Consider the following 21,642-nt stretch of genomic DNA (forward strand, 5'->3'; position numbering starts at 1 on the left):
GAACTTTGAGGGCCTGGACCAAAGTCTGGTTCCCAGAGAGTCGGCCCCACTGTTATATACCCAAGTAAAAGTCAGCCCACAAGGAGTACTGCCTGGCCTTCTCCCCCGCAGGCAGAAAGAGCTAGGAGGAATGGAAGAAGGGACTTGTGGGCTGGTAAAGTCAGGGCTGGACAGCAACTGTCTTCAAGCTGGAGCTTCCTTTGACCCCAAGGACAATTTTGTGACTGCTGGATCACTGTTCTCGTCTCACCCCGGGGAGGGTTGAAGGATGCAGCCTGTTGATACCTGCACTGTTTTCATAGGAACGCTATCTGGACTTCTGTGTTGAGCCAACATCTCCTTTCTTGGACTGGGACGTTTTCCCCGGCCCTTCCAAAATTACACATGAGTATGAGTCTCTGTTTCATCTTGGTAGCCTTTCGCAGATCTTTCCCAGACCCGACATCTGTGTCCAGCCAGCAAAAAGTTCTCCAATCCATATTGTGCCGTTTTGCCTGTATTTGACCCTATTACATTCTGCTAAAGGAATGTAGTCAAAGGAAATGTTTGGCTACTGGGAAGAGAAATCAAGAAAATCAGTCAGTTAAGCTACTTAGGCTAGAATTAATGAAATTTTGGAAAATGCTTTCCTTCAATCCATGAAAGAAAAGCGTTTTAAAAAAAGCATTGACTTGGGAATTATTGGAATAATAAAGGCCAGGCCGGCTGTGGTGTTTTTGTTTTTGTGTTACCTGCATTGCCGGATAAGTGTTTTTGCACTCTGCCTACTAAAGTCCCAGCCTGTCCATGGACCCAGGGCATTGTTTCAACTCTGTTGGGGGAAGCCACTGTCCCTAGAGGTTACCCCAAGATGTCACTCTCCAAGATGCCTAAAACTCCGCAAGGTGCCTTTGCTAAAGTTCTATTATGTCTCCAAATAGTACTGTACTGTTGAGCATATAAAGAAGTAGACAGAGGCAGGATAATTATGTTACATAAATTATAAATTATAGAGGGATAAATGTCATGGAAAGTCGGAGTTGCTTGAGGTCAGTGGGTCAATATTTATAGAAGTCTAATGTGCTCTATCCATCGTGAAGGCTGACCCAGCTCACTGACCAAAATGAAGGCTTGGATAGGCCCTCAAATGGGATCTTACCTATTCATTAACTCAAGGCAAACTTCTAGCCAGAGAGTCCAAGAAAGAAATGGAAGTTACCTTGTTACCTTCTCCAGAAATCCCATGGATTACAGGTTTATCATTTTTGTTATATATGTGAGTAGTTGGATAGTTGAGGCAATGACAAAAGTAGCTAAAACTTATATATGATGTCTTGAGTAAGGTGGTTTGAAACCAGAATTATCTGGTTCTCAAATTCAAGGTAAACAAATTATTTCTATAATATAATTATAATAATTTCTATGATACCAGTCCTTTTTCTTGTCCCAAATCCTTGTCAGTCTCTGAGCAGTTAGAAGGATTTGCTGTTATCACATTTAATAAAAAAAATCTCATTTCCCTGAAAAAAAAAAAGAAGTCTTTTGCAATGATATAGATGGAACTAGAGGATATTATTCTAAGTGAAATACGTCAGTCAGAAAAAGGAAAGTATCATATTTGTCTTATTCATTCATTTCATTTCATTCATTCATATGTGGAATTTAAGAAACAAGACAGAGCATCAAGGAGAAGGGAAGGAAAAATAAAATAAGACAAAAACAGAGAGGAAGGCAAACCATAAGAGACTCTTTACTCTAGGGAACCAACTGAAGGTTGCTGGGGGGAGGTAGGTAGTGGATGGGGTAACTGGGTGATGGGCATTAGGGAGGGCACTTGCTCGAATGAGCACTGAGTGTTATATGCAACTGATGAATCACTGAACTTTACCTCTGAAACTAACAATATACTATATGTTAATTAAATTTAAATAAAATAAATAATAAAAAATACAAATAAATAAAAATGTCATTTACCAAATATTATAAAACTAACCTTTCCTTAGACTAATATTGAAAGAATTAAAGCCAGCACACCTGGGTGACTCAATCAGTGAAACATCCAGTTCTTGATCTCGGCTCAGGTCTTCATCTCAGGGTCGTGAGTTTGGGCCCCATGTTGGGTTCCATGCTGGGCATGGAACTGAAAGAAAGAGAGAGAGAGAGAGAAAGGGAAGGGAAGGAAGGAAGGAGGAAAGGGGATGGGAGGAAGATAGAAAGGGAGAAAAGGAGAAAGGGAGAGAGAAAGAGAAAGGGAGGAAGGGAGAAAGGGAGAAAGAAAGGGAGAAAGGGAGAGATAATGGAAGAAAGGAAGGAAGGAAGCCAGTAAATTATGTTATATTAGACCGTGATAATACTTTTCTTTTTTCTGGTGAAAGGTTCCCAACTAGATCCTTTCAGTCAAGAGTACCCAAGAAAGTCTCAGTGTGAACACCAGCTGGAATGTACTGAGCTCTTATTAAGAGGACAGATGCTTATTGATTTATAGACCAATCCTATAAAAGATGCTATTATTACCTCCAATTTAAAGATAAAGAAACTAAAATTCAAAAAGCTTTTCCCAAGGTGCCATGGGTGCCGAGTATCCAAGAGAGGATTTAGTCCTCCTTCTGAGTGACCCAAAGTCTGGAACTCTTCACCAGGAGGATCTCCAGCCCTCTTTGGGAACTCATCCTGTCACTTGCTGCCCAGACAGGCATGCATCTGCCTTTTCTCAAATTCTGCCTTTTTTTGTGCTGTTTAATGACTGTTTTTGCTGCTGCTGTTGCCATGAGTGAGAAGAAAACAATTCTATTTGTAAAGAAACTTCCAACAGCTCGGAGACAAGGCCTCTCCAGGTCAGGCCCTGCTTCTCCGAGTCCCACTTGGCGGACTGTCCCACCCAGAGGAAGGCCATGTGCCTAGGAGTTGCCACGAAACTAATACCAGCAGGAATGCAGGATTTATGGGGTCTGAAAACAAGGAGCCAAGGTTTATGCCTCAGGGTAGAGATATTTCTAACCTAACTAAGCCCCAGGCATTTCAGATAACTTAGCCTCTGGAACACTTCATAACCTTTGGGTAAGTTAGGTATTACTGGCCCAGTGTATTTTTTACTTAAGAGTCGTTAGCCTGAGTGAAGACAGAATTCGAATCCAGATCTGCCTGTCTCATTACATGTATGGGGAGAGGGAGTGGAAGGAAAAGAAAGATGCCTGGACTTTCCGGGCTCTACTTCTCCCTGTCAGAACCCTGGGTATCTTCCACCACGGACATCTTCCAGAGCTCCCAGGGTAGAAGAAAAGAGAGTAATCAAGAGCTCTCCCTAAGGCTTCCATCCTGGGCCAAAATCTTTGATTCTGTATATAATGCAAATGCACAACATCTGAATCTCTAGGGACCTGGGACAACACCCTCCAGCTCGGTGAGCATGCATGCTTGGTCGGTAAAATGAGCACATTGAACTACCTGCTTTCCGGGGCCCTGCCGTGATGGTATTGATTCTCTTCCACTGTAGGCAATGTTGGGACGCAACAACGGGGAGTCTTCCAGAAAGAAGGATGAAGAGGAAGTTCAGAGCAGACACCGGCTGATCCCCCTGGGCAGAAAAATCTATGAATTCTACAACGCACCCATTGTGAAGTTCTGGTTCTACACCGTAAGCATCTTCCTTTCCCTTCTTGCTCACGGGTGACCGCAGAGACCCAAGGTCAGGTTTGCGTGCACGTATGCAGCTTCCTCTGAGTCCCACCGTGGAAGGATCACACAGGCAGGAATGAGAGCTTCTCCCAGGGTTCTGTAAGACGTGTGGAGTGTGCGAGGCAGCTTCCACAGCGTCTGTCTTTCTCCTCCTTGCAGGAAATAGAGGAAATGGTAAAAGTGAGAACTAACAGAAATAGAGGTGAGATGAGTATGAGTCTGGTCTAGCAGGAAAATAGATGTCGTTTTCTAAAACGCTTCTGTGTTCTGGATGGATGAGCGCTGGATCAGAGTTGCCCGTTTTTGATGCCAGTCCTGGGTTTGGGGGACACCTGAAGGGTAAGGGCTGAGCAGAGTGTCAGAACTAACACCACTAAAGGGTGGTGGTGGGGGGAACCTAAGTATGTGACTACTGCCAACCTGGGAGTGTCATCAAATAACCTTTCTTGCTCAGACACAATTAAACAACACGCCAAGCAAGGCAGCAGAAAGCATTCACAGTAACCTACAATCACGGCAAGGATGCTTCAGTGCCCAGAGATAAAGATCGTCCCTGAAATAGCCTCTGGATATGGAAGAAATGGCTCAGCTGTTGGCTTTCTACTTCTCTGTTTCATGGTATTTTAAGCCGAAGGTGAGCTCAGGCTCAGGTCAGCTCTGTTCTCCCCAGCCACAGTGGCATGGTGCCAGACGAGGGAGGGCATTTGTATTTTTGGCCTTTCTCAACCAGCTACACACCAGTCACCTGAGTCAGCAAAGGAAAATCCAAGTGTGAGGCCAGGATGACTCAGCTGACCAGCTGAGCTGTCCTACATGGTCCTGTAGGCTCGCACTTGACGCTGTCTTTCAATCAGGCTTTTCGAACCTCAGCACGATTGACACGTTGGGCAGAGTGATTCTTGGTGGAGGAGGACTGTCCTGGGCATAACTGCACGTTCAGCTGCAGCCTTGGCCTCTGTCTACTAGATGCCAGCAGCATTCTCTAGCCCCAGAGCGGGGTGACCACAAGGTCTCTGGACATCGCCCCGTGTCGCCCCCCACCCCCCGCCGTCCCCCCTTATGGGCTGATGTTGCCACAGGTCGGAAATGACTGCTTTCAACTATGATCTTGGAAAAGGATATCATCAAAATATAATTATCAGATTTTTTTTTTTAGTGAAGTAAAAATTCCTCAAGATGGGGATAATAATAGTACCTACTTTGTAGGATTTAGGAGAGATTAAATGTGTTAAAATATGTAAAGCACTTAGAACAGTGCTTGGAACGCGGAAGCACAATAGAAATGTAACTGTTTTATTCCGAGGCTAGTCACAGTGCACAGCGAGAGTGTTTTTTATTCATCCATCCACTCAATAATGTTAATATCTGTCTTTGAACACCTACTACGCAGCCCTGTTAGGAGTACTTTACATAGACTTTCCCGAAACGAGCAGTTTCATCAAGATAATGGTTTTCCTGCATTTCACACCCGTTCCCGTCCTTCCTCTCATACCAGGCTCCCTCAGGTGTCTCCACCTAGAACAGGGCTTGGCAAGCTACATTCCCACAGGTTGAATCCAGTCCCAAATCCAGACCCATCATTGTGGACTGCGAGCTAAGAATGGTTTTCACATTTTTAAAGAATGGAAAATAAAATCGAAGGAAGAACACTTTATGACACATGAAAATTATATGAAATTCACACTTCAGTGTCCATAAATAAAGTTTTCTTGGAACACAACCGAATTCATTTGTTTACCTATAATCTGGCTGCTTTGTGCTACAACTGTTGAGTCAATTACTTGCCATAAAGACTGTCAGGTCCGCAAAGCCTCAAAAATTAACTTTCTCGGGGCGCCTGGGTGGCTCAGTGGGTTAAAGCCTCTGCCTTCGGCTCAGGTCATGATCCCAGGGTCCTGGGATCGAGCCCCGCATCGGGCTCTCTTCTCCGCAGGGAGCCTGCTTCCTCCTCTCTCTCTGCCTGCTTCTCTGCCTAGTTGTGATTTCTCTCTGTCAAATAAATAAAATATTTTAAAAAAATTAACTTTCTCGTCCTTTAGAGAAGAAGTTTGCTTCTTCCTGATCTAGAGCATAAAGGAACCAGGAGGAGCCATAGAGTATCGAGAATTATCTATCACCTTTACAAAAACAGGACTCCCTTCTCTTATCCTTCCAAAACTTCTCTTTTTCCCTTAATCTTTGTTTAGTATTAACTTTATTTCTTTGATTCCCTTGGTCCCCATTTATTCAGCTGTGGTTTCTTAGCCAAGGATGCTTTTATGTCACCAATGCCCTGGACAGTGGTTTTCAGCTTCGGCTACACATTGGAACCACCTGGAGTACTTTAAAAAGAAAAAAAACAACACCTGGGTTCCATTTAATCTCTATCTTCATCTATTTTTTTAAAGGCACCTGGGTTCTATTCTCGGCGATTCTGACATCATTGGTCTGGGGCCCAGCCCCAGCATCTGGGTAGTTTGCAGCTCCCAGGTAGTTGTAACGGGCAGCCAGGGTTAAGAACCACAGCTCTAGGCAGAGGCCCAAGTTTTAGCCAGTATTTCCCCAAACTTCCATGATGATAAAGAATCTTCTTAGACATGCAAATCCTGGTCCTATCACGGACCCGTTAAATCAAATCTCCAAGGAGGAAATGAGGAGGCTGTAGGTTTAACAAGCTTCCCACATGAGTTCTGTGGTTCCGGAAGCTTGGGACACACTGCTTTCCTTGTCTCTTTAGTTGGCAGGTCGTGAAGCTTCCTCTGAAAAGGGGAGCCTCCGTGTCTAGCTCCCTCCCACACAGCTGACTGTAGACTAGATACCCCAGTCCTGTTTGGTTGTATTTACACAACGACGTTCAGAAACCCACTTTATGTCTTTGCAAAGCCCAGGCCTCAAGGAAGTACCTGGAGATGAGGAGTGCCTGGTTTTGAAATCCCTGGAGACGCTTAAGAGGAAAATTCAGCTTTAGATCAAATGTCCCCGTGGCTTTCGGTTGTGTTCTTTTCTGTAAGAGTATTTCCCACTCTGATTTCAAAAAACATTCCCTTCTACGCTCCCAAGTTTCTCAAAGATAGGACACACCTCACTTCCGCATAACCTCACTTTTAATATCTTAGCAAGTTTCTAGAAGAGCAGGTTCGGTCCTCTTCTGTTCCAAGAAGAAAGGAGGCAGGGATCCAGCTGGCTTCCAGACCTAGTTTGTAATGAAAGCCATTTCAAGTGCTCAGCTGGAGAGAATGCCAGTTCAAGCTATGAAAGAGGACACAAGACAGAGCACAAGGGCCATGCTCCGGCCTCCTCCAGCAGGGACAGACTCCTCCCTCCATTTCAGTGACACATCTCCCCTCCACTCTCCAGCAGCAGTAGGAAAATCCGGATCCACCCGACCTACTGCGGGCTTTGGTGCTTGTATCGCATAGTTCAGGAGTTGTGCATCTTGTCGATGGAAAATTGATACAAAGAATATAGAAGCCAATAAAATACAAACCCTTATAGGATTCCCGTTGACTTCAATAAGAGTCGTAAGGTTATGTTTCTATTCAAAGCTTTGGCATTCTACACAGAGCCTGTCAAAGCTTACAGAATACATGTGTGGACGTGTCTACACACGCACACACACACACACACACAACATGAAAGCATGTCATGTTGAGGTAATCTGTGGCAAGACTCACAAATGTTGGTGAGTTTTAAGATAGGCTGCTTCCCAGAGAGCAGCCAGTCCTCCGTCGTGCCATTTAAACACATTTAAAACCATATTTTTGGAAGTCCATATTTTGAGAGTTGTCCCAAAATGTTATATTGTAGCCTGATTATGGAAAGAAAAACACCATAGAGTAGCTGGGATTTAAAGAACAGGCTGATCATGGAAGAAGCATGAACGTTAACCAGTCCTTCCCAAAGCTCTGTAAGGTCAGTAGCCATCATCTCGGGTCAGGATGGAGGCCCAGGCAGGTGACGTGATTTACCCAAAATGATACAGGTTGGAAGGACCCGAGCTAGGATTTAAATCCAAGTTTCACCGACTGGGGTGTCTACATTCCTTCCACCCAATGAGTATGCTAGACCTGTATTTGGAGGACAGAGGCAGGTTGGAGGAGCGAAATGATAAAACGCTGAGGTTCTGGGAGAATGGTGTGGGTGTCACTGGGCCTCCATGTGCCAAGAGAAGATAATGCTTTGGAATGTGTTGCAGTGAATTGGGCGATAAACACCAGGGCAGTTAAGGAGACTGGTTTGTCCTGAAGCAATGGAATGGGCTCCAACAAACAAAAAGAAGCAACCAGAAAGAAGGATTTCAGGCCAGGAGGGGGCTCAGGATATGTTTTAGAGTTTAGCCATCGAAGTCCGCTGTGTCTTGAGAAGTATTCACGGGGACCAGAGCGGATGCCACCGTATAATGGTAAACAGGAACCCCATGAACCAAGTTACATTTTAAACAGCATCCTGTGTGGGTTCAAGGCGAGGAGACTTCTCAGATGAGGTGGGCAGAGGGTGCTGAGAATCCCCACCAGGAGGGGTGGGACCTGAGGTGCGGAATAGAATGACAGGCCCAGAAGGGCTGGGTGTACAAGACTGCGTCCATCAGGTGGGGCTGCAGGGCTGCCGGCTCCCCTTCGGTCTCCCAGCCAGGCCGCGCCTTTCTCCACCTGCTAAGCAGCCTCCAGGGCTCCAAAGTCACCCTAAAGCTCTAAGGCCTCAACCCTTTTGCCCACACTGTGTCCTATTTTTTGCTATGTGGGCTCCGAAGAGTGCCCATAGGAATGAAGTCACTCTCAGTTCCCACTCACAGCCCCAAAGCCCCCCAAATCAGCAAGTGCCTTAGCTCGCAACGTCACCTAGAAAAGGCTGAGCTCACACGCCATTTCCCCGAGGGGGCCTTTTTCTCCAGAGGTTCCTCACCTCCCCTGTGCGAGAACCTCCTCCACTCCACCCACTCATTAGACATAACTGAATGCTCCAGGCACAGTCACCAAACCTGAGCCCCGAGTTTTCCTCGGACACCTAGCCCCTCGGCCATTCCTGTTGGGATTCAAACAGGATTCAAGCCTCATGAGGATTACACCCCCCTTCCAAGCCGCAGTCGGATACACAGACCCGTTTCTTTCTATAAATCGCTTTCCTTCTCTTGTTTTCTTTTGAAGAAGCAGAAACCAGGGAGGAAGACCCCAATTTGGATTGGGTGGGGAGGTGGTACAACGGAAAATAGATAAATCGCTCCCCGGGGTCTGCCAAGCCAAGCACATTAAGGTAGGAGGGGAAAAAAGAGAGAGAGAGAGAAAAGAAAGAAGACATGAGCTTGGAAAATAATTCAGGTGGGACTTTGAGATCAAGTCCAGTCTATTTTTACATTGGTTTGACTGGTTTACAAGTACAGTATAGTATGTGTCTTCCTTTCCTTCCTACAGACATTTAATCTACCTGGCATCCGTTAGGCTCAAATCCACTGTGTTGCCCTCGTTCAAGAACCTGAGACTCAGGCAGGAACGAGAATAGCCCTGAGAGAAGCGGTTTGCTTTTTAGCCAGAAAGACACAAGAAACTGGGTAACTGCAAAACAAAATGATGCTTCAGGACACAGAGGTGTAAGCAGAGTACTGGGACCCAGACACACACGTAAGGGTCAAAAGGAAGACAGCACATCACATGATTTCAGATATTACAGTCTTTTTTTTTTTTTTTTTAATTCTTTGGACAGTTGAAAGCTGCCAGGTTAATTCCATGGTGAATTCTGTGTCCTGTTTGCTGACCTTGTTCCATCCTGTGGGGCGGGCTCCTTCGGTCCCCAGGGCAGGGCTCCTGGGTCGTCGGAGCCCAAGCACCCTCTTCATTGTGCTTCCTTGCAGCTGGCGTACATCGGGTATCTGATGCTCTTCAACTACATCGTGTTAGTGAAGATGGAGCGCTGGCCTTCCACGCAGGAATGGATCGTCATTTCCTACATATTCACCCTGGGAATAGAAAAGATGAGAGAGGTAACCGCTTTCAGAAACGGGAACACTGGAGAAAGACAGTGGTTAGTTACACTTGTGGGTGGAAGGGAGAGGTGGCTGCCGGGGAGCCAAATTAAGCCAGAAACTGTATTCTGTAATGCTGCCGTAGAAATAGTGGACTTGGCCTTAAGGAGGCCTTGACCTGGGGAGGCATCACAGTGTGTGTTTATCGGTTGCCACTCCGTGCATGCTCAGGGTCTGCTCTAGCTTCTGCCCACAGAGCTCTTGCCCCAAGAAACCCTCCCCCTGTCTTTGATACTGTCGACGCCTCTCTTTCCTCGACTCTATAAACAGGACTTCTCAAATTGTTCCATTTTTCCACTTTTAACTCCTGCTGCAACCCTTTACTCCGGGTCTCTCTGGACACTGTCATCCAATACCTATGATTCTTCAAATGCGTTTCAGCAGCTGTGGGAGGAGGAACTATTCTTTCGTTCATTAACTCATCCTCTGGTTTATTCCTTCTCCACATTTATTGTGCACCTGCTCAGCACCAGCCTTTCCACCAGCTCTAGGTATCACTGAGATGAAATGAAGAGACTTTTTGCCCTTCTGGTCGAGGATGTGGGTCTCCCTCTTCCCCCACTCCCCAATCCCCATCTTGCAAAAGGAACCAGCATAACCCCACACCCATAGGTCTTGCTTGAAGCCAAAGCCAGCCCTGGGGGGCCATCAGAATTTGAGTCACTAAAATGAATGTGCTCAGGCAATGGTCCACCAGAGGGCTCTGCAACCCTGCCAAACTCCCATTCCCTAGGCTGGGAAGGCGGGCTTGCCCTGTGTGAGGATTCTTCTGCATTTCCCCCTGGAGTCAGCAGGCAAGGCCTCTTATGGAAGAATTACTCTCCGTCGAGTCCACTGCACCCTCAGGAGCTCTGGAGCAATCCTACTCATTATACTTTAGTGAGTGGGAAAATGTATAGGCCTCCACAGAAAAACAGGATTCCTACAAATTCGTAAATTCATCCTTGCCTTCGTTACCAAGACAGGTTAAAAGCTCAGTATCTTAGGCTGTAGCTCTTGAATGTTCTCTTCCAGAAAAAAAGGGATGCATCTATTAGATGCCACCATATTGGGATCATAAAAAAAAAAATCTCAAATATATTTAGAGCCCTTCTTTTGGCTTTTAAACTGCTTTGGGGATGCTTAAGTTCTAATCGGCATGCCCCCATCCTGAGAGTTTGGAGGTGTGTACTAGTCCCTTTCATGAGCTGGATTTTTTTTTTTTTTTTTTTTTTTTTTAATGGATGCCTTGCCTGGCCCTGTTCTCATTGATGATCTACTCTTAGGTCTTCCTATTCACAATGCCTTCTACTTCCTGACCAGGGCTGCGGACCTCCCATCTGTGAACTGGACAACTGTAATAAATTTGCTGTGGTCTTTGTGCAGCTCTCTGAGAACCGAGGCCTGCTACTTACTGGTCAGGGCTCTGCTGCTGCTAAGCGCCAGCTCCCCTCCCGTGATTTAACGCCCTGATGCATATTCCTTCCCCATGATAAGCAGAAAAGGGAAAGGCTTGGGCAGGGAGACTGGAATCCCTCCAGAGACCAGACTGGAAGAAGACAGGGAGCAGTCTGTACTCCACGGACTGTTCTGGAAGAGGCTGCCAAGCAGGCGGGCTGCCAGGAACCTCCCGGCCTGGATATCCATTTCTCCTGAGGCTGCATGAACCAGTGCACAGGGCCGGGCTCTGCAGGCTCGGGTCAGCAGGGGGTCAGCCCAAGAGCCCCGGCTTCGGAGGAGGCAGCGCACAGGGAGGCGCTGACCACCTTCCTGCCCGGTCCCGCCTTTTCCTCCTCGGCCTGGCGAGGCAGCCGCCCCCGCCCGGCGCCCCGGGACCCATCCGAGCGAAGACGCCCGAGCGCCCCGAGGCCGAGGACCCCACAGGTCCCGCCTCCCGCAGCGGGCGGGCACGCCAGATCCTGGAAACGTGGGAAAGTCTGCCGGCTTCCCGGCCTCCCAACATACAAGCGGGGCTTTGTGGCTTCGCAGGCGGCCCTCCCATTCCCAGCACCACATACTTCTGCGCGCAGTCACCAACACGGGCCGCCGGGATCCCTCAAGAGCCGGAACTGTTTACAGCGCGCGCGAGCGGACGTCCTCCCGCCCGGAGCCTCCTCCCCGCAACCCTGAGAGGGCACGGCAGGTCCGCGACCCGCGGCCACGCCCCCTCCACGACCACGCCCCCGGCCACGCCCCCTCAGAGCCCGTCGGAGAAGCTTCAGTCTCTGGGGCCTTCGCGCTTCAGCTTCCCGGCAGCCCCTCAGCCCTGCCCTTTTTTGTTCGCGTTGAGATTTCACAAAAAGATCGCCGCCGTTTAAAAAATGAAGCTGTCAGCCCCGGTGTGGACCCAGGGTTAGAAAACTCCAAGTCAATTCCCGTCCCCACCCCACCCCCACCCGCCCACACACGCGGAGTTTCTCCTCGTGGAGACGAAGCCGGGTGAGAAGCCGCCAGGACGGCGGCAGGTGCGGGGATCCCCGATGGGTAGGACAGTGGTTCTCAACCTGTTGTCCCCGGCGTGACCTGGGAGCTCGTTAGAAATGGAAACTCTCCAGCCCCGCAGCAGGCGCGCCGACGCAGAGCCTCCAGGCGCAGGGCGCAGCCGTCTGCGCTCTCGCCCGCCCGGCAGGTGATGCTGATGACAGGCTCCGGCCGGAGAAACCCCGGGGCTCGGGTTAGGAATGGCGCCCGGCGGAGCCGGAAGCAGGCGGCTCCCCGCAGGCGCTGGTGTTCGCGCGGCGCTCCAACCCCTCGCCCCGAGACCTCCCTCCCTTAATATTTCAGGCCAAGGTAAGCCACTAAAGGGGACACAGGATTCCCATAAGTAGCTGCAGATTCGACCTGCCCCCGTCTGTGCTTTCCTCTCCTTTGAGAGGAGGCCCCGAGCCGGGAAAGCGGGGCTGGTGATGAGGCGGCCAGGGACGGAAGTCTCAGGGTAAACCGCCGGGATTCGTGAGGGCAGCCCAGCTCTCCAACCTCACTAGGCCGGCCTTCCTGGCTCCTCGCATCCGCTGGCAGGTGGCGCTGTGGGTGGGGTGGCGACTCCCACTATCCAACTGTGCCTTTCGTGGAGCCTGTGTGTGGCAGCGGAAAAGCCCCTCCAGAGTTAGGGTCCGTCAGAGCCCCCTCCCCCCACCCCAGCGACCAGTGATGTAGGAGGGAGCGGAGAGTTGCTGTGAGGACGTGTCCATGTCGAGTCACTCAACAAACGTTTACTGGGAATCTGTTATGCCACAGGCCCTGGGGAACAAAGGGTCTGCCTTCAGAGTTGATAGTCTAGCGGGGAGGATAGGTAGACAGACACATACAACATATTTACATGCATACAGAAGCTAGTATAGTGGGACATAAGGGTAGTATGTTACTGACTGACCCGGGGATGGGGAGGCCCCTGCCCGTAGGGTAGTCAAAGAAGTAGTCCTAAGAAGGGGAAATTAAAGCAGAGACCTTGAGGAGAAAAATCTGGGGGAAGAAAATGCCCAAGAGAAGGAACAAGTGCAAATATCCTGAGCATAGAATGAACTTGCGATGCTGGAGAGCACACCACTGTGGCTGCAGGTGTGGAACGGCAAGAATAGGGATGGGATGTGACATGAGGCCGCGGGAAGGAGTTTGGATCTTTCTCCATTTGCATTGGAAGCCATCGGGCGATTTAAATATTCACTTATCACAATTTGCTTTAGTTTTGTTGTTGTTGTTGTTGTTGTTATTGAAGAAAATGAACAACTTGTAAGGGTCCAGCTTGATGGCTTTCTGTCTACCCGTACAACTGTGTAATCACCGCCCAGATCATGGCTTCAGTTTTTAAAGATCATTCTGTGTGCTACTCAGAGAATGGATTGAGGAAGGGTGGGCATCCCGGTGGCAGAGATACTGGCTAGAAGGCTGTTGCAATCATCTGGGTGACGTGATAGGACTTAGAATAGAGTGGCAGCAGTGGGTAGTGGTGAGAAGTGGTTGGATCAGATCGTATTTAGAAATAGAGGTGATATTGATGCAATTCTCTGGATGTGAAGAGAAGACTGAAGGAGTCCTCCCTGGGGATCTGAGGAACTCAATATGGTGGCACCAAGATGAAGCAGAATTTCAAGAGATTTACAGTCTATTAAGAATCAGTAATTTTATAGTAAAACCCTCATGCGTGTCTTAGGGTTGTAAGGCAACCCAAAGGAGAAAACTTCTTGCTTCTATTTGACTCCGGAATGTTTGTCTCTGCATGGCCTAAGTTTCGTTTGGTTGTATATTCACAGCATGCACATATCCAAGTAGACCCAGGTAAACAAAACAAGCTACAGATGTCGACTAACAGTCCAAGCATTTTCCAACTGGACTGAAAACATAGACTGAAATCAGACCTAAGCCCGTTCTCTTTCCTGCCTTTTAGATTTTAATGTCGGAACCAGGGAAGTTGCTACAGAAAGTGAAGGTGTGGCTGCAGGAATACTGGAACGTCACAGACCTGATAGCCATCCTTTTGTTCTCTGTTGGAATGATCCTTCGTCTCCAAGACCAGCCCTTCAGGAGTGATGGGAGGGTCATCTATTGTGTGAACATCATTTATTGGTACATCCGTCTACTAGACATCTTCGGCGTGAACAAGTATTTGGGCCCCTATGTAATGATGATTGGAAAAATGGTAAGCAGGATCCTCTGATTCCATGTTGTACATTTGCAGAGGAGGAGTTATTGCAGAGGCAATAACAGGAAGAGGAAAATAATTCATTTGGGCCTGCCGTGACGGTCTGAAATGGCCCTGGGGGTGTTTTATTTTTTTCATTCCTTGTGAGTGTTTAGGAGTTTGACTACATGTATATCCATCACTGGAAAATTAATCATCACTCACCCATTTACTTACTGAAAAACAATCACAGATCATCTATTTGGTGCTAAGCACTGGAGTAGGAGTGGGGGATATAAAAGAGCTCATTCCCGCGATCAAAGATGAGGGAAAGAGAAGTAATTACCATACAGTATGAGAATGCTGTGACAGAGAGGCCTATAAAGTATAAAGGAGCATAGAAAAGACAATGTAGGTCAGGGAAGGCTTCCCATGGAGGTTACATTTTAGCTGGATCTTGGAGGAGGAGTGGGTGTCCACTCCAAATTTTTACAGATTTTTCGATTTGTATCATTTCTTCTTCTTCTTCTTCTTCTTCTTCTTCTTCTTTTTTAATGAAGTGCTTGAGAAATGCCTTTCCCTATGCAAAGGGAAGAAAATATAATCTATTTTATCTGAGTTCAATTAGGTTGAATTTGAGTAAGTGTCCCTTACTTCACCTTTGCAGGGCATTCGTGGAAGAGCCAGATACCTCCCTCCTACCATGGTAAACAGCTCTTACTGAAAATCCTCCATTCCACTTCTACTTTTGAGCTGTTGAAAACCAACCCTCAGTCAATAGATGTCCTTTATAATTCTCAGTCAAGCTTTACTATATACATCATCGCTGCTGACCTTAGGTCAGCAAATCAATATTTGTTATCATTATTAGTGTGTATGTGTGTATATAACTCTACTGAAATGAATCTTAAATAACCAAGTCTCTTCCTACAGAAGCACTGGCAAACACATGCAAAGAGGAGAATTTGAATCCAAAAGGAAGGGGTTGTGAGACCTAGAGCAATGTATTTAACCTCTTTAAGACTTTAGTTTATTCATTCATAGTAATTATAATAAATGCAAGGTTATATCTTGCAAGGGTTGTTGTGATAATTAGAAAGAACATACTAAATAGCTAATGGGGTCTGGCCCATAGTAGGTAGTTGATAAATGACATCTCTTATATTTATGTTCACTTTATGTTAAAGTATAATAAAAAGGGGAAGAAGGGGTAGGGAATTGGTGAATGTGGTTAGTCTGCTCTATTCTTAACCCTTTTGTACAAAAGCTTGCAATCTATAACACCACATTTGCTTAGGAAATATATCACCAAGCCCATTCTGGAGAAGAAAATTGGAATTCAACAAGCCTGATTTATTTACCCAAAACCAAATCCCAGTTCAACTGGGATTTTTGACTAGATAAAATATGTATATCTTACTCCGTTGCACAGCCCGTTATATAATCTTCTCTGTGTTTTAGTAATGAATTTGGGATTGTGGTAAAGATTTGGATGTCTAAAAGCAGAGACTCTCAACTTAGAGTCTTCAGGAGAGATTTGGAAGACAGGATCGGTGGACCCTCCTCCCAATTTATATATAAAAAATACACGGGTGTATGAATTCCTGGACAGAGAGGACAAGCTTCCCTGAGACTCTCAAATGTATTTTCAAATGGACCCAATGAGAGTGAAAGTTATAACAGCTGTAAAATTAGGCCCAGTTTTCTCAACCTGGGCCCTACTAATATTTCAGATTAGATAATTTGTTGTCATGGGGGCCATCCTGTTCATCTTACGGTGTTTAACAGCATCACTGGCTTCTACCCACTAATGCCAGTAGGGAAGGTGCAAACAAACACACACACTTACAACAACATTGACATATATACCCTGGGGACACACTTGCCCTCTGTTGAGAACCACCACAGTAGACGATTACATAATCTGATGGCTTATTTCTTCTAATTGATTGGTTGCTTTGTTTTGTTTCAGTAAATAAGATCTGAGGTCTCAAACCAGCTAAGTATATTACTTTAAAAACGTTGGATGGCATTGAAATATTTAAAGTCACACTAAAACAGCAAGCTTATTGTAAAATCCCCGTCTATCATTTTAATAATGGCATAATTATCCCCAGTTTTGACTTGAATGAACCCTTACTATGGAGTGAGCAAGAGAGACGTACTGCATTTTCTCTACCTTCCAACTTACGAATGACTTCACTTATCAGTCAAGAATAAGTAGAAAATGAATGTATTTGGTGGCTTTGTTCTCTTTCCTGGAGTTTCCCAGGATACTTAGTTCAATAATTGAGTCACTGATCTAGAAGGGAGGTAAACTATGCCCATAGAATTTATCATTGAGCCAGATGGACTGCCAGGTGGGACACAAAACAAAACATGCCCAGATGTGATTATTCTGAAAGCCCCTCAACATTAGAGAGTTCCTATTCGGTACTAAACAGCCAAGTAACTCACTGTGCCCTGTGGTAAGGGATCGACAGACAGCTGCTAAGATACTTGGACACAATACTTGATCAAGTAGAATTCCAACTGATCTTTAAATCCAGAATCACTTACTGGGATCCTGACCCCTTTCTTTCAGATTCCACTTCTCAGGGCAATTCTCTAAGCCTAGTACTAAGCTCACTTATATAATGCAGAAAAAACCAACAGTGATAGCTCTCATTTACTCTGTGCTAAACACCGTGTCAGACATGTCATCATCACTACAACCCCATGAAATGGGCTTTTAGTACCTTCATTTGGTACCTGGATAAACTGAAACTAGGCAAAGAACAAAGATAGGATTCCAGCTTAGTTGTGTCTGACATCACAGCCCGGCCATCCGGTGCTAATAATAATACATGAATATTTACGGCGATCTACCCACATTGCTTCACGTGTTATCACATTTAATCCTTACAAAATTAATATGCATTGCTATTGTCTTTATTATCCCCATTTTGAAAATGAAGGAAAAAAACAAGATTAAGTAACTTGCACGGGACCACCTAAGCTCTTTTCACTAAAAAGAGTCAAGATGAAAACTCAGGTGGTCTAACACTTATATAGAATGCAACCAATGAATAGTTATAAGAGTGAGACAGAATCAGCTCTCCTCATGTTGAACCAACTGGACAGTTTAGCTGTAAAAATAGAGGTCCCCAGATTTTACTAATAATATTCTGTTTCTGCACTCTACCAGATTTCAGTATTTGTGTGGTATAGGTTTTTGAGATCTATGACACTGGGTGGGAAGAATGTTTCTTGTCTTTGGTTGTTTGGCCCTGTGGGTAGATAGCAGACTCAATCTGAATGAAAACAGCCCTGGGAAATTAAATCAGACCAGTTGCTGTGTGTACTGGCTGTTTTCTTGGGTCAGACTGGCTCCTAAATTTCATGAGTACATACGTTCCTCTTCCCACCCACCTTTTAATCAATCCAAATATAATATAAAACTTGAAGACCCCATTAGTGTTTTTTCATTGATAGAACTTTTTGTAAATGAGGAATGAAAGAATTTTACAAAATAGAAGATGAGCAACAGGCCTCTGTTTCCTATGAAACTGTTTCAACACAGCTGGCTTGTTCACTTTTAAGAGCATTCTGAGGCTGCTATGCTGTGAAAGGAATAACAAATTAAGTCGCATATATTTTTAAAAACAGTGAATAGATATGAATGAACGTCAAGTTTTGTGAGATTCTTACTGAATCTCAAAGTTAGACAATGCTTGAGAGCTGGGTTTGGAAGTTGCCTTGATGGTTGATTAATTGACCTAAAATATATTGAGCCCCCAGTGTCCTGAGGCAAAGAGGAAGGCTCTAGTGTTTTAATTCTATTAACAGGCTCTGTGGAATATATTCTTTCAAAATAAAATTTTTTTAAAGATTTTTTATTTATTTATTTGACAGAGAGAAATCACAAGAGAGGCAGGCAGAGAGAGAGGAAGGGAAGCAGGCTCTCCGCTGAGCAGAGAGCCCGACGTGGGACTCGATCCCAGGACCCTGAGATCATGACCTGAGCCGAAGGCAGCGGCTTAACCCACTGAGCCACCCAGGCGCCCCCAAAATAAAATTTTAAAGCAAATTTACAGCCTTTATTATCATTGATAAAATTATCATTAGTGTTTCTTTGTGGATGGGTATTGCTTCAGGAAGTTTGATATCCAAGAGAAGGTCATCTTTTGTATTAGGTGGTTTGATGTGAGGAATAGAAGCCAGTCTCCAACTAGCTTAAGCCCAGGAGGGCTATTTTGACTTAGAGAAGGGCAAAATGAAACTGGCCTAAAGGGCTACTTCAATCAGGCCTTCAACCCCTGTCAGGACATAACTCTCTCTCTCTCTCTGTCTGGAATATCTGCTTCATTCACTCCTGATCACTTTCATTAGTGGGAGCCTCAGCCACTCTGAATTCATATCATTGCAGAAAAAGAAAGGGAGCTTCTCTCTCCCAGCTTCAGTTGAAAAAAATCCAAAGATAGGATTCTGGTTGGCCCATCTTATGTCGCATGCCTATCTCCTATCGCTGTTGCCAGAGGGTGAGCTGCCATGATTAACTTAGCCTGGAAAAGACACCTATCTTTGTGGCCAAAATGGGTGGGAGCAGCTTCTAAAAGAAGGAGGCAATGGGTTCTGGCCAGGCAAAATAATAGTTATTATATCCCCGTCTATTTTTGGTGATAAAAGGAAAGTAATTTGGCATATGAGAAACAGATCCCAGATAATATGTATCATGAAAACAAGCAAAAAAGAAAGGAATCAAGAGGAACAAGAGATGATATTGTGCTCAAATGCAGTCAAGAGAATTTTATAAACACGTCAAGATGAAAATCCAACATTTCAACAGCAGACGCAGAAATGAGCCATTAGGCAACTTGATTCTGTCGTCTACAAAAACACCCTCCGTAACTGATAGGATATGCTACAAGAGAATTAAGTACAGAGAGAATGGTTCTCTGAGGGACTGGTTTGTGGTAGAATACTAGACGATGAGGTAGGGTGAAGAAGGTAAATAATGGATATTTGGGTTGTCCTAGCTTTGTTCGCAAATGATTATTTTCTGGAGCATTTGAGATCTTCATTAGCCTTTCCAGTTTAGGGAATTTATAGCACTGCAGTTGTTCTTGAAATATTTCAATTCTTCCAGTTTCACTTTTGCTAAGAAGAAAGAGACCCTAGGAGGACATTTCCCATTCCCAGGAACAGAGACAAAGTTAGTACTGGATTCGTAGAGAGACCCAAGCTTCATGTGACTCCCATGCTAATCTTGAATAGGTGGTACAGACAACAATAAAAGATGAGGGGGTTCCATGCTATGTGTGCTTTTTTAAAAATGATTTTTGAGTTACTGATAAGTTCTGTGGACATTGCTTCAATAGACCAAAGGTTCTCTTTCTTACTTGGACACAGCTGTCTATCTATATATCCCATAGCACTAGTGTTAAAAGTGAACCTCCTTCAAAGGTTTCCATCACTGTTGGTATCATAGGAACACTCAATTATACAGATTTTCTTTTGTTTCTCTCTTCCAGATGATAGACATGATGTACTTTGTCATCATTATGCTGGTGGTACTGATGAGTTTTGGGGTCGCCAGGCAAGCCATTCTCTTTCCCAATGAGGAGCCATCATGGAAACTGGCCAAGAACATCTTCTACATGCCCTACTGGATGATTTATGGGGAAGTGTTTGCAGACCAGATAGACCGTAAGCAAGTTTATGATTCTCATACACCAAAGTCAGGTATTGAACTTCATTGGGTCACGTCTTTTCTGAGTTCATTTGTTTGTTCTCAATAAATGGCTCAAGATAGAGGACTGATTCCTAGCTTGCTATCTTGGAGAAAGAAAAAAAAAAAAAACAAATACAGAAGGCGAATATGAATTTTCACAAAGTAGTCCTCGGGTGTTTCTCCAGGTATGTCCTTTCTGTGACACACATTGATACCTGACATCCTAAATTTGATCAAAGACCATATAAAAAGATCTAAATTATATTTAGGGAATCAAAATCCTAGGACCATGTGGTGAATATTTCAATATTATTAAAATATTGTGTCATTACTCCCCACCCCTACCCTAGGCCCCAGCCTGTAAAAACTAAATTCTTTGGGTTTGACTTCAGAACAAATAAATAATTCTCTATTTTGCCATCAGAATTCAAGAGGGCAAACATCTGCATGGTGTTTTCCTTGCAATGGAAACTATTCTTCAGCTCCTTTTCCCCCCTGTCTTAAATTATGTGCTTTTGAGACTCAAAAGAAGCTAGTATTCATTGCCTGGAAGTATGGAAAATGCCTTAGGTTATAAACTGAGTTTCTTGCTGTAAGTGCCAGGAAAAAAAAATAGTATCTATATCATGAAATGATTCAGTGTGAGGAGTGAGCTCCAGCAGGCCCCGAATGTTTCATGCCCTAATAGATGCCGATTCTCTGTAATAAACACCCTCTCATACAGAGTTTGGAGGTAGTTGTATCCTAGGAGTGTGTTCCAGCATTTTATTTGGACCACATGTCAGGGCACACCAGGCACTGGGAAATTATTTGGGAAGAAAGCATCAGGAAGGAAGTACCTTGCAGTATGGAAGGGCTGAATCCCTCCAACAACTATTTCTCATTTTCCCTGAGGAACTTAGCTCTAGAAATAACATCCCTCCAACATTGTCGAATTAACATTTTTGAGACTTTTTTGCTGACAAGCCAGCCATCCGAGCCCTGGACTGTGGACACGGATCGGGGTTACATAACCAGGTAGAGCAGGAGCAAAGCCCCGTCAGCACAGCCCCGCCCCCCTCGGCCAGGCCCAGGTAGGACGGACACCAAGGAAAGAAGGAGCAAGCACCAGAGAGTGTGAGCCCTCCAGGCCTGTGAGGAGTAGGGGAACCCTGGCACCAGGACCCATTAATATGTCATTTTCCTGCCTGCGATGGATTTTGAACAGATACCTTTCTTAAAATGAGTCATCTGAGGCAAGAAGGCTTTTTGGAACACCTAATTGGAACAAATATTCATTTCAGGAGACTTGGCCAAGCTCACTGAGGAAGAATTTAACTCCATCTCCTGGTCGTAAGGTCTTTGGTTGGCAATGTGCAGCCTTCACGGAGACAGCTTTCCAGGGCCTGGGGAAAACCCTTTCGGTATCCTCCTTTCAAATGGCCCCCAAAGGCAAAACAGCTTAAAAGCCCATCTATAATCATTCCCCTCAGAGATGAATTGTCTTATCTCCCCCAAGAAATTGCTTTCCACGTACATTATTTTGCCTTTTTAAGTTTAACTTTCTCCCACAAAATGAGATCAAGCCCCCAGGGGTGTTTTGGACAGTGCAACATTTGGGGAGGGGAGAAGACAGGAAGTGTGGGTGTGTTTTATAAATGGGATTCTGTCTGTCCCTCTACAAGTGGCCATTTATTGATGTTG

General features: G+C 45.4%; 1 protein-coding gene across 2 annotated transcripts in view; it reads left to right on the forward strand.

The window, feature by feature from the left end:
• The window catches only part of TRPM3 (transient receptor potential cation channel subfamily M member 3), a 495,097-nt gene that overhangs the window by 424,979 nt on the left and 48,476 nt on the right, over positions 1 to 21,642 (forward strand). For both annotated transcript variants that reach the window (XM_046022643.1, XM_046022644.1), the window contains 4 exons: positions 3,473 to 3,613; positions 9,479 to 9,607; positions 14,013 to 14,264; positions 19,760 to 19,934. In XM_046022643.1, coding sequence (XP_045878599.1) covers positions 3,473 to 3,613; positions 9,479 to 9,607; positions 14,013 to 14,264; positions 19,760 to 19,934 — 697 coding nt within the window. The remainder of the gene's footprint in view (positions 1 to 3,472; positions 3,614 to 9,478; positions 9,608 to 14,012; positions 14,265 to 19,759; positions 19,935 to 21,642) is intronic.

The sequence above is a fragment of the Meles meles genome, chromosome 11 (genome assembly GCF_922984935.1).
Source record: "Meles meles chromosome 11, mMelMel3.1 paternal haplotype, whole genome shotgun sequence".
Taxonomy (NCBI): domain Eukaryota; kingdom Metazoa; phylum Chordata; class Mammalia; order Carnivora; family Mustelidae; genus Meles; species Meles meles.